This window comes from Felis catus, chromosome A1, assembly GCF_018350175.1.
Source record: "Felis catus isolate Fca126 chromosome A1, F.catus_Fca126_mat1.0, whole genome shotgun sequence".
Lineage (NCBI taxonomy): Eukaryota > Metazoa > Chordata > Mammalia > Carnivora > Felidae > Felis > Felis catus.
The window spans coordinates 51,401,793-51,416,479 of NC_058368.1; the positions used below are offsets into that span (position 1 = coordinate 51,401,793).

At 33.3% G+C, this 14,687-nt stretch overlaps 1 protein-coding gene across 15 annotated transcripts in view; it reads right to left on the bottom strand.

The window, feature by feature from the left end:
* Positions 1–14,687, bottom strand: part of MYCBP2 (MYC binding protein 2) — a 283,602-nt gene that overhangs the window by 190,802 nt on the left and 78,113 nt on the right. For 14 of the 15 annotated variants that reach the window (XM_045054579.1, XM_045054571.1, XM_045054615.1 and 11 more), the window contains exons 15-18: positions 12,272–12,476; positions 9,606–9,751; positions 9,170–9,271; positions 1,341–1,448 (exon numbers count right to left, since the gene is read on the bottom strand). In XM_045054579.1, coding sequence (XP_044910514.1) covers positions 1,341–1,448; positions 9,170–9,271; positions 9,606–9,751; positions 12,272–12,476 — 561 coding nt within the window. The remainder of the gene's footprint in view (positions 1–1,340; positions 1,449–9,169; positions 9,272–9,605; positions 9,752–12,271; positions 12,477–14,687) is intronic. The other variant, XM_045054591.1, reaches the window with a different exon arrangement.

The window sequence follows — 14,687 nt, forward strand, 5'->3', positions numbered from 1 at the left end:
AATTGCACTTTCCAACAACTGGGGGTTAAAAAAAAAAAAAAAGACACGGAGAAAATCCATTCCAATAGTGGTGTAGTATAAAATATGAGATCAGAGACTCTGGCAATAAGATAGTTTACATAGAAAGTACATGGTAAATAGCGTTCCATTGATGTAAATATTTATGGCATTATTAGAGCACTCAGTAAATAAAACAATCACAAATTTTACTATGGTTAATCACATTAGATTTAAAATATTCTCAATTTTAGTTTCTGTAGAATGTATCTTAAATAGTGCTCTACCTGTGCTTTGGCTAACAACAGGGGTTTTGTTTGTTTGGTGGTTTTGCTTTGAGTGGCAAACTGATAAACCAAGAGAGGCAAATGTAAATAAAGTGAATTATAATATATTGCATGTGAAAGTTTAAAAATAAAATTAGTCTATAATTGTTTTGTAGCAAAGGAAAAAAAAAAAACAAGACACAAAACAGAGTAATTTGTCTATATGGATCGCATGTTTTTAAAACTTTCTCTTCTATTTTGCAGGGTATATCTTGGGCATTTAAGAAAACAGCAACTATTAGTTATACTTGTCACATGCCATGATTCAAGGCAGAATTTATATATAAATTTATAAACTCTTTGCATTAAATTCTTTCCTGACCTTATAGTTTAAAAGACCCATAGCTATAGTTTAAACAAAAATAAGCTTTTAAAGAAATATTTCTAATTAATGCAGAATGATGAGCTCTCAAAGAATTACACAGAAATAGATTCCTAGTCACTCACAGACTTGTTTATTAGATTTCTGATAGTTTTCAAGGACTAGAACAGGCCTACATAACTCACTCTTTGCTTACATGTATCACCATTTTTGTGTGCATTGTGAATATAAACTTTAATGTTAAAACAATGGAAAAGCTTAATAGCAGTCAACTCTCTACCACTTTATACACTGAATTTAGTAATTTTGTTAATTCTAAAGCACACTGCATTTTTAAGAAAAGGACTATAAAATGTCAGATAGCAGTCATCTAAGAGCAGATAATAAAGGATAAAAAATAGAAAGAAATCATTATTTTTCCACTTTCCCTTAACTTTATGAAATTTGAAAAGAAATGGGAAAGAAAAAGATACACCATAAAATGTCTTCTTTATTAAAGTTAACAAATAAAAAGAAATAAGATTGACAGTCATTGACAAACAGTACAACTTTCAGCATGTTCTTTCTCCTCAGGCTATATAATGATAGAAGCAAAGTAGAAGAATTAGGTTTGTGCATTTTCCCAGAGACAAAATTCAAATGAGTGGAGGAAACGGGGGAAGTATCCCACCTAATTGATAAGGAAGACCAAATACCTTTGTGCTTGTCCCGTTTATGCTTTAGCTGAGCTGGATGGGATCTGAGTCTGGCTAGAGCCTGTTCTCGATGGTTCATAAAAATAGGACCAGCAAATACAAGGGGGCCTGAGGAGAAACATTTTGTATGTGCATAGAAAAGCTCACAAAATGAAAACACTACAATGAACAAAAATAATTCAAAGTAAAAGTATGGAAATTTATTCTTTACTGTTTTAGACATTATACTTGTCTCCCAATTCCCCCACGTTAACTTCCTCCACCCCCAATAATAACCTATTCACCATGCCACAGACAAGTTTTAACATCTGAAATACAGTTGATAAAGTATAATTTCTATCTTTTATATTCATAAAAGTATCATGTAGCTCCTAAGTCTCAAGTATATAATCAGAAAGTTCAATTAAATCAAATTATCTTATAAATACTTTTAATATCATATATATTCAAACTTAGTAAACCAAACATTCATTGAAAACAAACATTTCTCCAATTAAAATACAAAACCAACTAATTTTTAAAAAATTAAATTTTAACAGTCTTCAAGATTTAAAATCCACATCAGTCTTCCTACAAAACCAAGAAAAATGTTATCGGCTTAATACATTCTGTCATAGAGGTAAGAAATCAAGAAAGCAAAAAACAAAACCAAACCAAAAATTAGTATGATCTGATATGTACATATACACATACGGACACACATTTGTGTGTGCGTGTGTGTGTGTGTGTGTGTGTGTGTGTATAAAATCACTACTTTATGAAGTCAGCATTATAGAAGATATATATAATCTTCTAAAAAGAATAAATCTAACTATATGTGACTTCTGTTAACCACATACACAAAATCAGAAACAAGGATAAGCTGAGCTTCAGATTGATGCTGAAGAGGGGAAGCTAACCCAAGTAACATTTTGGAACACTAACCATTCTCTGATAAAGTAATTTCTTTCTGAAGTTCCACTATGTACACAAATACACATATACAAATGCACATTCATACAGATTATAGTTATTTCCACTTATATCCAAGAAAATAACCAATAGCAAAATTAATTTTAATAAAAATAAAATTTAAAATTTGTTTTTCCTTATTATCATTTAGCTTGAAAAGAATGGAAAACTTTAAATTATATCTTAAAATTTTAGTTCTTATAGAACTACACATTCTTTGAGTTTGAGCAACATCAAAAATGCCTGCAAATTCCAAAATACTCTACATTTGACCGTTAAGAAGTTACCAGTATATGAAAAAGGAACTGACAGTATATAAGCACTGAATGTTTTTAATTAAAGCCAGTTTTTTCTTGATTCTCTGTATCTCTTCAGCTATAATTATTTTTTCTAGCAACGGAACAATATAAAACTATTGCCCTATTATAAAATTCGACACCAAAGCACCCTTCATCAAATATTAAAAAATGGGTAGGAAAAATAAATTTTAATTATGTCTCAAGATACAGATAAAAATGCAAGCAGCACCAATTCTATGAAAAACCAAGAATAACATATTCTATGATCACTATAGGTAGAAATATGCTAATTTAAAGTTAATAGAAAAATTAAATATTATTTTCTAGTAATGCAGTAGCAATTATTTTCAAGCTAAGATTATACAAATATGAACAAAATGTCTTACTTCTTCAACAAGCATTCATTTTCAATTAATTTACTAAAGCAAAGAATATAAATCACTCTAAAAAGCATTAACACACTTTCCAACTACCCAAATGAATTATAAATATCAAAATAACAGTAATATTAAGTTATATTACCTTTTTTTGAATTCTATGATTTGCTTGGGATATTTGTCTTCCCATAAAAATATTACATCCATAATATTCATAGTTTTTGAGCTTCTCACTAAATTCAATATTTTTAGAATCTTTTCATATAAAAATTTAGAAGGGTCATGGGCAATCACACCAGAAAGTATACCATTTGAGCTCAATTTAAATCACTGTTTATAATACCAGACTACCAGGTTCTAAAATACTCTTATGTCCCATGGACTAAAATAATTTTTTGTATAACCATAGTTCAGTCATTCACTTATTTGCCATTTTTTTATCTTTAATGTAATAGATACCAGGTATCATGTATCATGAATATCATGACAAAGAGATCTCAGAATTCAGTCCATTAGGGAAGAAAGAAATAAAAACGAAGAAAATGTTTGATAAAGGAAATCCATACACATCCTGAAGGATGAAAAGTGATCACTCAACTTGGATGAAAGAATGAGAAAAAGTTTGCCAAGAGAGAAGGAAGAGAGGACATTTCAGGCAAAAGAAACAGGATTTGTAAAAGCATTCAGAGATTAAACAATATTGTACAGTCATTAAAAACACACCTAGCTGAAATGGATGGAATATAGAGTTATGAAGCAGAAAATGGTGGGAAATGAGTTTGGAGATACATATAATAATTAAAGTCTTTTTCTACCATGAAACTTTATTGTAAAGGTGATGAGAACTCCCTGAAATGTTTTCAATTAGTCAACAAAGACATACTAGTACTGAACAATTTCATGCACCACACTAAGTCCTGGGAACTCTTGGAAAAACAAGATACTATCTCTGCTTTAAGCAGGTAAGAGTTTATGCTCAGCTCAAGAAGAAATTATGACCGTGTGCTATGACAAAATTAAGCACACTGAAGGGGGTAGCCAGCAAACCTTAAGGATGGGCATGCAGGGAGTTTCAGGGTACAAGAAAATTATGCATAAGCTGACACCTAATAAAAGCAGTAGTAGTACTACTACAAAGGTTCATAGATGTGGGGGGGGGGGGGAAATGGGGGTAGGGAACAGAAAAAAGGAGTAAAGAGAGAGGCTTTATACATTTTAATTTAAAAAGGGACTTTCATATAACATTGAAAGATCAGCTAATATTGGATTTAATATGTCAAATCAAGAAAACTTAATAGTTTTAGGGGCTTAAAAATCAATAGCAACCCCAACTCAATTACTCTGAAATTAGACTAACTATAATAGATTTGTTTTTACATTCCAACTTGTAACTATAACAAACTAATTTTTCTTCCTTATCAAAATGGAATCTGTTTTATTCTACAGAAGCTGTGGGAGTTTTGTTAATAATAACCAAAGTTTTGTGATTAGCATCCCAATGTCGTGAGAAAAGCAATCAAGTCAAGGCCAGGGCAAAAAGAATCAAATCCAAAGAAAATACAAGTCCACTAAATAGCCCAACTCCACTAGCATCATCATTATCATTACCATTATCATCATTATCAAACACTTACTTTGGGCTTAGTCTATGTAAGGTATTTTCATGTATATCATTTAATCTTCATTAACATCCCTACTCAGGTATGTACAGTTGTCACCCTCATTTTAAAGGTAAGGAAGTGAAGGTTCAGAGTGATTAAACTCCAGGGTTATCTATCCCCAGCAAAACTTAAGAAGCCAGGATCTGAACCAAAGCCTAACATCAGAATGTATACTCTGAACTGCCATGCTATACAGCCTTGCTAACCACATAACCTGTTATCAAAGTGAAACTCTACTGAGAGTTAAGAGGGCCTGGACAGTCAGCACAAAATGGGACTGCCAGGCAAGCCAGGACATAAGCTCACCCCATCTACAGCTCACAATTTTGAAAGTTTGATGACATTTAGGGGAGAAGAAAGAAGGAAAAATATCCAACATTATTTGAGCTTAGTTTTCCCTACAATAGAGCACTGAGAAGGAATATAAAGATAAGATCACTGACACAACCACCCAGAAGTTCTTCTGATGAATTAGAGTTCTACTTAAAAATTCCATGGACGAGCATCTCACCTATAAAGTTAAAATAAGACTCAGAAAATTTAAATTATCAATCAACCCTGTATAAACTAAAAAGCTTTAAAAATTGTCACAAATGTCACTGAAACAAAAGCAAATGAATATACTGGTACCTAAGAATAATACATTTAAGAAAAATATCATCTAAAAGAATAATATAAAAAATATAAAGACAAAGTTCTAAAATAATAAAAATGCAGTAATAACGCTGCTCTTTCAGGTTTCAATAGCATATTCCATTATAGAAGACGACGTTATAAACAGCAGCTAAATTACATCAATAGGCCTGAGTCTGAGCCAAGTTTTTTTGTTTTTGTTTTAGTTTTTTTTTTTTTTTAGTGTTTATTTATTTCTGAGACAGAGACAGAGCCTGAGCGGGGGAGGGGCAAAGAGAGAGGGAGACACAGAATCCGAAGCAGGCTCCAGGCTCTGAGCTGTCAGCACAGAGCCCGACATAGGGCCTGAACTCACGAACCCGTGAGATCATGACCTGAGCTGAAGTCGGATGCTTAACCGACTGAGCCAACCAGGCGCCCCTGAGCCAAGTTTTAATGTAAGAACTAGGTTCTAAAATTCTGATCAACTTTGAAATAACACAAACTTGATAAATAGGATGGGACAGATGAATCAAGTAAAATAATTCATTATAATCTAATCCTGAAGTTCTGAAATTTCAACACAAGTAAAAGACAATTACTAATGAGTATAATTACTAACATCACTAAACTGTTAGTATCTAAAACGTACTAAGCAAAGGCTAAGGAAAAAAAACCCACAGGTATGTGTGGCAGTTGGAACACTAAAAATTTATTTGGCATTCCTCCTCCTTGTGAAGACAAAACAAGACAAACTATTCTCTGTAGCTCCTTAAGCAGAATGCAGAAATTGTGACCCAGGCCCAGGTATTCTGATGTAGAAGGTCCCTGGAGCAGTTCTCACACTTTAACACACACAGAATTACCTGGTAAGCTTGTTCAAACAGTTTGCTGGGCTCTGCTCCCTGAATTTCTGATTCAGTAGGTCTGACGTGGGTTTGAGAACAGGCAATTGTAATAAGTGCCCAGTGATGCTGGTCTCTTTGAGACCACTTTGAGAACCACTGCCCTAACATAATGAAAACAGCACAGTACCTGAAAGGGATTGCTCTATCCAATTAAAATAAAAATATTTTTTAAAAAGTAAAGGTAACGTTTAAATGACTTAGAACTAGTCTTTATTATTTTTTTAAGAAACAATGGCCTAAGTTTTAAAACATAACTCTTAGATTATCTAAAAAACACTGTAAAGAACAAAATACAAAATCACCTGTAAACTTACTTTTCAGGAACTAAAACACTACTAACATTTTGGTATTTACCTTTCTAGCTTTTTTCCTATGCAAGTGTGGGTATATTTCTGTGTATATTTTGTTTTCTTATAAAAATATGTCTTTCCTATAAAATTTCTGATAATGATATGCTGGGAAAGAATATAAAGATAATATAAAAGTATCATATCAACATACTGGTTTTAAATTATTTAATATGGTATATGAATTTTCTAAAATAATTGAATATGAAACTGAAGTTTGACTTTTTATTTTTACTTTTTGAGAGAGAGAGAGACCACGGGTGCAGGGGAGGGGAGAGAGAGAGAGGGAGAGAATCTTAAGCAGGCTCCACACTCAGCGCAGAGCCCCATGCAGGACTCCATCTCACGACCATGAGATCATGACCTGAGCTGAAATCAAGAGCTGGACACTCAACTGACTAAGCCACTCAAGTTCCCCTGAAGTCTGACTTTTAAAAAGGGGGTACAAAGTTGAAATTCTTATTTAAAAGTGTTTTTACAAAATAAAACTTCTAAGCATGCTTCTCTCTGCACTGTACTATGTTAAATGAAACACATGTGGATTGTAACTATGTCCTCACTGCATGATTCCATAGTAACCATGGTGACTGTGCAAAGCAAGGACATGAATATGCACAAATTTCAGTAGCATGTAAGGCAATGAATGCCATAATTAAGGTCCATAATGAAGATCCTAACCCATCAAGAAAAGATATTTACTATATATTGCATTTTAACAGAAATAAAAGAAGATCGTATGTGTAAGAAAAGAGCTCATCCAAAAAATAAAAACAAACTTTTTGTGCACCAATAATCTGAAGAAGTCTTTCTATATACTGAGGACTGCAGATGAAATGGAATTGTCAGAAAAGATACATGAACTGCCTATAACATAAATCTGTGTTTGTAAAATCAAACATAGTAATATAATTCCTGTAAATATCTAAATAATGGAGTTTTTAAACCTTTAAAAGATTAGAATTTATGTTTTTAAGGTCTGTGACACATCTTAAAATAAACAGCAGGGGGCACCTGGGTGGCTCAGTTGGTTAAGTGTCTAACTCTTGATTTCGGCTCAGGTCATGATCTCAGGGATTGTGAGTTTGAGCCCCATGTCGGGCTCCGAGATGATAGTGCAGAGCCTGCTTGGGATTCTCTCTCACACTCTCTCTCTCTCTGCCTCTCCCCTGCTGGTGCTCTCTCTCTTTCTCTCTCTCAAAATAAATAATAAACTTTAAAAAATAAATAAATGGCAAAAGAACATTCTGCAATCACAAAATTTTGTTGAACTAATGCATAATCAGTGTTCTTTTACTTCTATTATGCAGAGATACACTAGCTAGAGAAAAATAGTTTTACAGAAGGAGAAAATTATCACAATACTTTTGTGTTAATTTGCTATACTTTGGTTGATACATAGGAAATTGCTGGTTTTTGTAGGTCAAGTCATATGGATTCAAGCTAATATTTCCCAAAAAACACAAAGCAGGTTGTAAAAAGATGCATTGATAATTATCCTTAAACAAACCATATAACTAACATAAAAGAAATTAGCACTCAATTACTATGTCATAAAGACCTACAACTTAAATTTTACCCTATTTTCTATAAAACATTTAATATGTAATTTCCCAAATATTTATATACTGTAAATAATGCCAGTATATACATTCTCATTAACATAAATTGCTTTGAAAGTAATGATTTTATATAAACACGGCCAAACAGCAAATATTCCTGTGTCAACTAATCAATATTGTTTATCAGATCAGATATAATGAACAATCTTCAAGTTCCAAGTATGTTTTATAACTTAAGTTTAATCAAAATAAAATTTATACATGTGTGCTATATATATATATATTTTATGACTTTCTCCATTTTACATTAAAAAAAAGTGCCTAGAAAAAAAATCTGTAATGGCGGTTAAATGGATAATTGGTTTTATCTCATGTATCAAATCATGTCATTTCTAATAAGCATTTAAAATACACAATATCAGTAAATATTTCCAGTCAAGATTTTGTCCAGCAGAGGAATAAAAATCACAGATCTCTGTAACCATCTGTCTCAATCCTACAAAGAAAAGATTCTACTGGGCAACAACAGCTCTAGTGATATTTATATTTATCTCTGCTTGTTGAATGTATACTAAACTATCTATTATAACCACAGTGAAATGTATTTTCAGGCTGCGAACTGGTCATAAACAATGAGGAAAAGAGAAACAATAGATCTATCTTTCCAATTAAAACCTGCAAACTCTCCAATTTACCCTTCTTGTTCATAACTAGAATAAGATTTTTTCAAAAAAGACATACATAAGCATAATGATGCGCTGGATTGAAAGAAGAACGTTGGGAACATGCTCAAATGATAATGATCATAGACAACTAAGAAAACAGAAACTAAAATACTATTATTAAGTTAATTTGTTGTTCATGGTTAAATAACAACCATGAGTCCAAACTCTGGGTAAAACATCAGTTTTTAAAGTTCATATATTTTTTTTAAAGTTGCCATTGCTAAAGACAGATGGCACAATTCTTAATATGGTTGTCTTACTCTATAAATGCTCTATTGATTAGCACAACTTTAAATACCCTGAATATTTTTTGTACTATTTTCATGAGTTACTATAAACTTTTCAGTGGTCTCAGGATAGGGTAAGAAAATTGATGCAGCTCCATCTTACCTCTTCCTTCCTCTAATCTGTGTCTCCTGATTACACGCTGTCTTTTTTCTTCTTGTCGTAACTGAAGGTGTTCTTCAATGTTAACCCCAGGCACTGGGACAGCTAGATGATTTACCAAACAAAAACAAAACAAAACAAAACAACACATATAGACAGATACAATAATAATTATGAGAGAACTATGCGAAATTCAAGAAAGTAAAAGCTAACAAAACACCAATGAAAACACAAATTATTTTTACTCGAAGAATCTTAGCAAAAAAGAGGAAAAGAACCTTATCCTTTAATTAATGACATACTGTCAGTTACCATACAAGCAGTACTGAATAGTTAACTATTAATTTTTTAACATATACTAATATAAATTGTTTAATTACTAAACTGATGTATAGTACAAGATATAGGACAAGATGTATAGCACAATCCATCAAATTACCTAACAGAAGATCTAAAGGTATCATTTCTTTCACAGCATCAAGAATTCCTCTTTGTCTTGCCTCCTGACCATCCAACTCTCTTGCACATGCCTTGCAACACCCACACACAGCACAGCCAGATTCTCCGGAACCACAACCACAGATCCTTTAAAAAAAGAAAAAAAAGTACCTGAAATCCTTCTACTCTTTCCTTAAAACTCTTTTCTAGAACCATCTTTTCTGCGTTTTTGAAATTAAGTTACTTGAGTCAGCAATGAAATCACTCCTTCAGATCAGGATGTGCCAGTTTTAAAGAACTGAATAGGTATAAATAGACGGAATAACAAAAAAACAAGATTTAGGGGTGCCAGGGTAGTTCAGCCAGTTAAATGTCTAACTCTTGGTTTCGGCTCAGGTCATCATCTCACGGTTTGTGAGTTCGAGCCCTAGGTCAGGCTTTGTGCTGACAGTGTGGAGCCTGCTTGGGATTCTCGCTCTCTCCCTTTCTCTCTGCCTCTCTCCTACTCTCACATGCTCTTTCTCTCTCTCTCTCAAAATAAATAAATAAAGTTAAAAAAAAAAAAAAAAAACCCAAGAGTTTATTAAGCTCCTCATGGGTATAACTGGTATCTTCCTACAGAAAATACAAATGGATTCTGCTATCTTCAAAACCACTATTAACAAATATTTTTAAGTTATCACAATTAGTAAAGCACCAGCAGTTTACTATTAAATGGTCTGGATGAGTTAGTTGGTTACCAAACAACACTATTCTCCATCAAGTAACTTAAGGAATGTGTGGATAGCCATCAATAAGTGAACCCAGCTTGCCAGCTTCATACATTACGTCTCCTTTTCCCTCCCTTCTTTATATGCCATCATCTCTCATTCTCTCCTCTTACTGTGTCCAATTACCTGTTTTTTTCCTTCTTCTTTGTCTTTTTTCTTATCAGTTGTGAACTAAGTGTATGACATTTGATTACTACACAAGGAAGACTAGAACACTCCCAGAAGTTGGCTACAGGGTCAGTGAACAACTAACTTCTTAGTCACATATTTCATAGAAACCCTGTGAAACTCCTGGGTTTAAAATGCAAGCAGTACCGACATTTTGGAGGATCACTAACCATTGGAGTAAAAACTGATGAACCAGTATGCCCTACAGAATTGTCTGTGGGAATGGTTTCAAAGATAATGTGGCATTCTAAATTTATTCTAAGATATACAGTCACAATTTTATAATAATTTGAAGTCATTTTTAATGGTGCAGAGTGTCCTGGCATATAGTCCTATAGTGATTTTATTTCATTTATTCATTTCTGCCTCATTAATAAAGAAACTATTGTATTTGGTTAGATACTGTCCATTTAGGTCTATAAATTATTGGAAACTGATAGTAAATCTCTGGGGAAAAGCACATAAAGAATAATAACTAATTTCAAGAAAGATCAGAGAATTCAGAAATTCATTTATGATACTTATCGACAGCTCATGTTCAGAGATTGGGGACACTTGATTTTAATGGAAATAGCTTGGGAAAGATGCAGGAGGACACATTTCAACTCCAATACTATTTTTAAAAAAATCATAGACTCTTTCTGTATCCAAATTATATTAAAAATAAACAATTAAAGACTTAAATATAGCAAACAGAGCCAAACATATAGTTTTGTATAAGAAACAGTATTCTTTGATAGAGAGCCAAAATGTTCTTACATATGCTGAGAATGCCAAAAAAAATTTATTGTTAAAAAATCATAATCATAACAACAGCCTAAAATAAAGGCTTGTTATATGTGATTTATTTTCCTATGTTAGGCCAAGTACAAATCTAGAAATACACTCATAGTAGGTGCAGACATTATGTGGGAGGAAGTATCTGAGTACTTAAAGAGGTATCAGAGAGGGAGGTCAGAGATGCAGGGGTGGCTGTCCCAGCTCTGGGCTTTTCTTCACAAGATCCCCCACCCCCACTTCCCGAAGTCTGCTAATTATCATAACTAATCTGATCTTACAAAGATCAGGTCTATCATAATATAAAGATCTATCATAATTAATTTCCTTACAAAGAATGCCCCATTATGTTATATTGGTAACAAAAATAGGACCCAAAATTCTAGGGAAAAATTGCATTCTGATTCTGCCAAATTCGCATACATATTAACTTTAAAATGATGATAATATAGGATTCTGGGGGGAAAAAAGATCCAAAAAGAGTATAAGGGGATAAATACAAATAGGTGTAATGTAACTTAAGAAGTGACAGTTCCTAGAACACCCAAAATTGCGAACATAAATTTAATTTAAATGAAAATTATATGTCTCTAATTGAATATTTTACATGATATTTGATACTTCTATCCAGAAAAGATTCATGTTCAACAAAAATGAAAAGATATATGGTATTAAAGCAGTCTTAGAAAAAGAATACAAATTAAGGCACAACCCAAGCCTTGAAGAAACTTTTGACTTGTTTTAAATAATGGTTTAAATAAATCGAATGAAAGACAGAAAAGCAACGTAAATGACAATGAATTAGAAACTATCATAATAGAAAACAATTACTAGAATTACACGTACATGCCAATACGCCCTCAAGAAACAACACAGAACAATTCTGAAAAGAAATGTGTTCTGCACATTTTCTACTCATAGTTTACTGTTTGAGTATGAATCATTTTCTTACCCTCCGGGGACTCTGTCTGGACGCCCACTACTGACACAACTGGCTCCATAACCTGTACAGTCTCCGCAGACAGTGCACACCATGCACTGTTCCAGCTTCCATTTATGCATGCCTGGAGGGCACATCATGGACTTCTCATCTTTCTCATCTAGTTCTTCTTCCAGGTCTTCATCCATTGCTGTTGCCATATTTTCAACGCCAAACCCTACACGACAGATCAATTTGTAACCTTTATGTAGATTATTCTCATGTCTTAAAAAACACACATCACATATACTAATCCAAATGAATATACAAAAGAATGCTCAAACAACAAAGTAACAAAAATATAATTTAATTTAGGGACCACAAATAAATGCTCTCCTCATTTCCTTTTTGCAAAAAGAGGGAAGGCAGGAACCCCTCTTAGCCGTTACTTTATGCCAATCACACTTTTAACTTTTGCTGATTTTAGTCCCTCCTTTCCATCTTCAGTGCCAACACTGTCCTTCAACAGACCACAGAAAGTCTCCCAACTATGCTCTAAGCCATGTGTCCCTCCGCTCTAGAATATCCTTTCACAACTGGTAATCAGCTTCTTAAAACATATACTTGACCCTATGATTTCACAATTTACAAACCTCCAATGTTTTTCCATGGTCTTTAAAAGAACAAAACTCTTCAGCAAGATACAGTTAGTCACAACATGGCCCTTGAATTTTCTGTAACCTCATTTCTTCCATGCAAACTACATTCTGTCTGAACCCAAATTCCCTCTGCTTTCTAAACATACTATGTCCTTTCACATGCTCAGGGCCTTTGCTCATTCCTGCTCCATCTGTATCTCTCTACCTCATTTACCAGATGCCTCGCTCTACCTCATCTACCAGAGAAACTCCTCTTCAGCATTCAATAAAACTTAGCCCGGAAGTCATCTGCCATGAAAGGATTTACTACTTTTTGCAGGGAGTTAGTCACTATTTCCTCAAAGCCTGTTTATGCCTCAATTACAACTTACAGAATTGTGTTATAATTCACTCAACTGTAAAAAAAATTGTTTTTAATGTTTATTTATTTTTGAGAGAGATAGAGTGCAAGCAGGGGAAAGAGCAGAGAGAGAGGCAGACAAAATCCGAAGCAGGCTCCAGGCTCTAAGCTGTCAGCACAGAGCCCAACACAGGGCTCAAACTCACAAACCATGAGATCATGACCTGAGCGGAAGTCGGACCCTAAACCGAATGAGCCACTCAGGGGACCCTTGTTCAATTTTTTAAAGATCGGACATCTACTCCCGATGACCCAAGTGTTCCTTTATGAGAGTCAGCAAACTTTTTTGTAAAGGGCCACGCTGCAAAAAATTTAGGCTTTGTAGGCTACACAAGTCTCTGTCACGTTTTTTTTTTTTTTAAATAACTCCTTATAAATGTAAAATCCATTCTTAGCTTGAAGAGTCACACAGAAATAAGCCACTGAGCAGACACAGCATCAGGTTATGGTTTGCAGACCTCTGCTCTAGGCAGTGAGGACTCTGATAATGAGCTATTATAATCTAGCGAGAAAGACTTTTTATCAAAATACCATACAAGAAAACTGTAAATATACAACTGTGATAGAATTATGAAGAAACAAATAGTGTTACAAGAGATTGTAATAAAAGAGTAAATTTATGGGAATAAAGTATTTTTATGTTTGTTTTTCCTATTAGACTTAGATCGTCAAAGACGAGGTTATGCCTTACTCATTTTATCTCTTATTCTTAGTCAACCTTACTCTCTTATCACTTGTAACAGACTCAGTATAGGTCTGTCTAATCAAGAAGTAAACTCGTACAATATAGAGCCTCTTTTAATCTCTGCCACTTCTAATCTATATACAGGCTAGGAAATTAAATAGCCAAGTACTGGACAACTACTTATAGAGTTAGAATAAAGCAACTCTGAAGGCTTGAGTGCCTGTTTTTAATAATCATGATAGCTAAAATATACTAAGCACTTACTTGCATTTGGGTCTACTTGCATTTGGGTTTACGTACTCATTTAATCATCCCAACAATGGTATAACTATTATCCCCAAATTAATCTCTAAATTCAAAGCATCCCAATCATAATACCAAGTAGAAAAACTGATTCTAATTCATATTAAAAGTAAAGGCCCCCAACATGACTATATAAAGAAAAAATTTATATAGAAAAGCAATGAAAAACTTAGCACCAAAATTTAGAAATTATATACAACAAAAGAAACCTAAAATAAATGCAAAGGTTAAGCCAGTTAGTCAAAGATATGTGCAACACATGCAATATAATATATAAAAAATTCCCACAAATCAATAAGAAGGCAAGTAAAATGAGGAGTTTGAAGAGATGATCTAACACTACTAACAATCAGGAAAAGCAAATTAAAAAAAAAAAACAAAAAAAAACAAGGGACCCAGCCA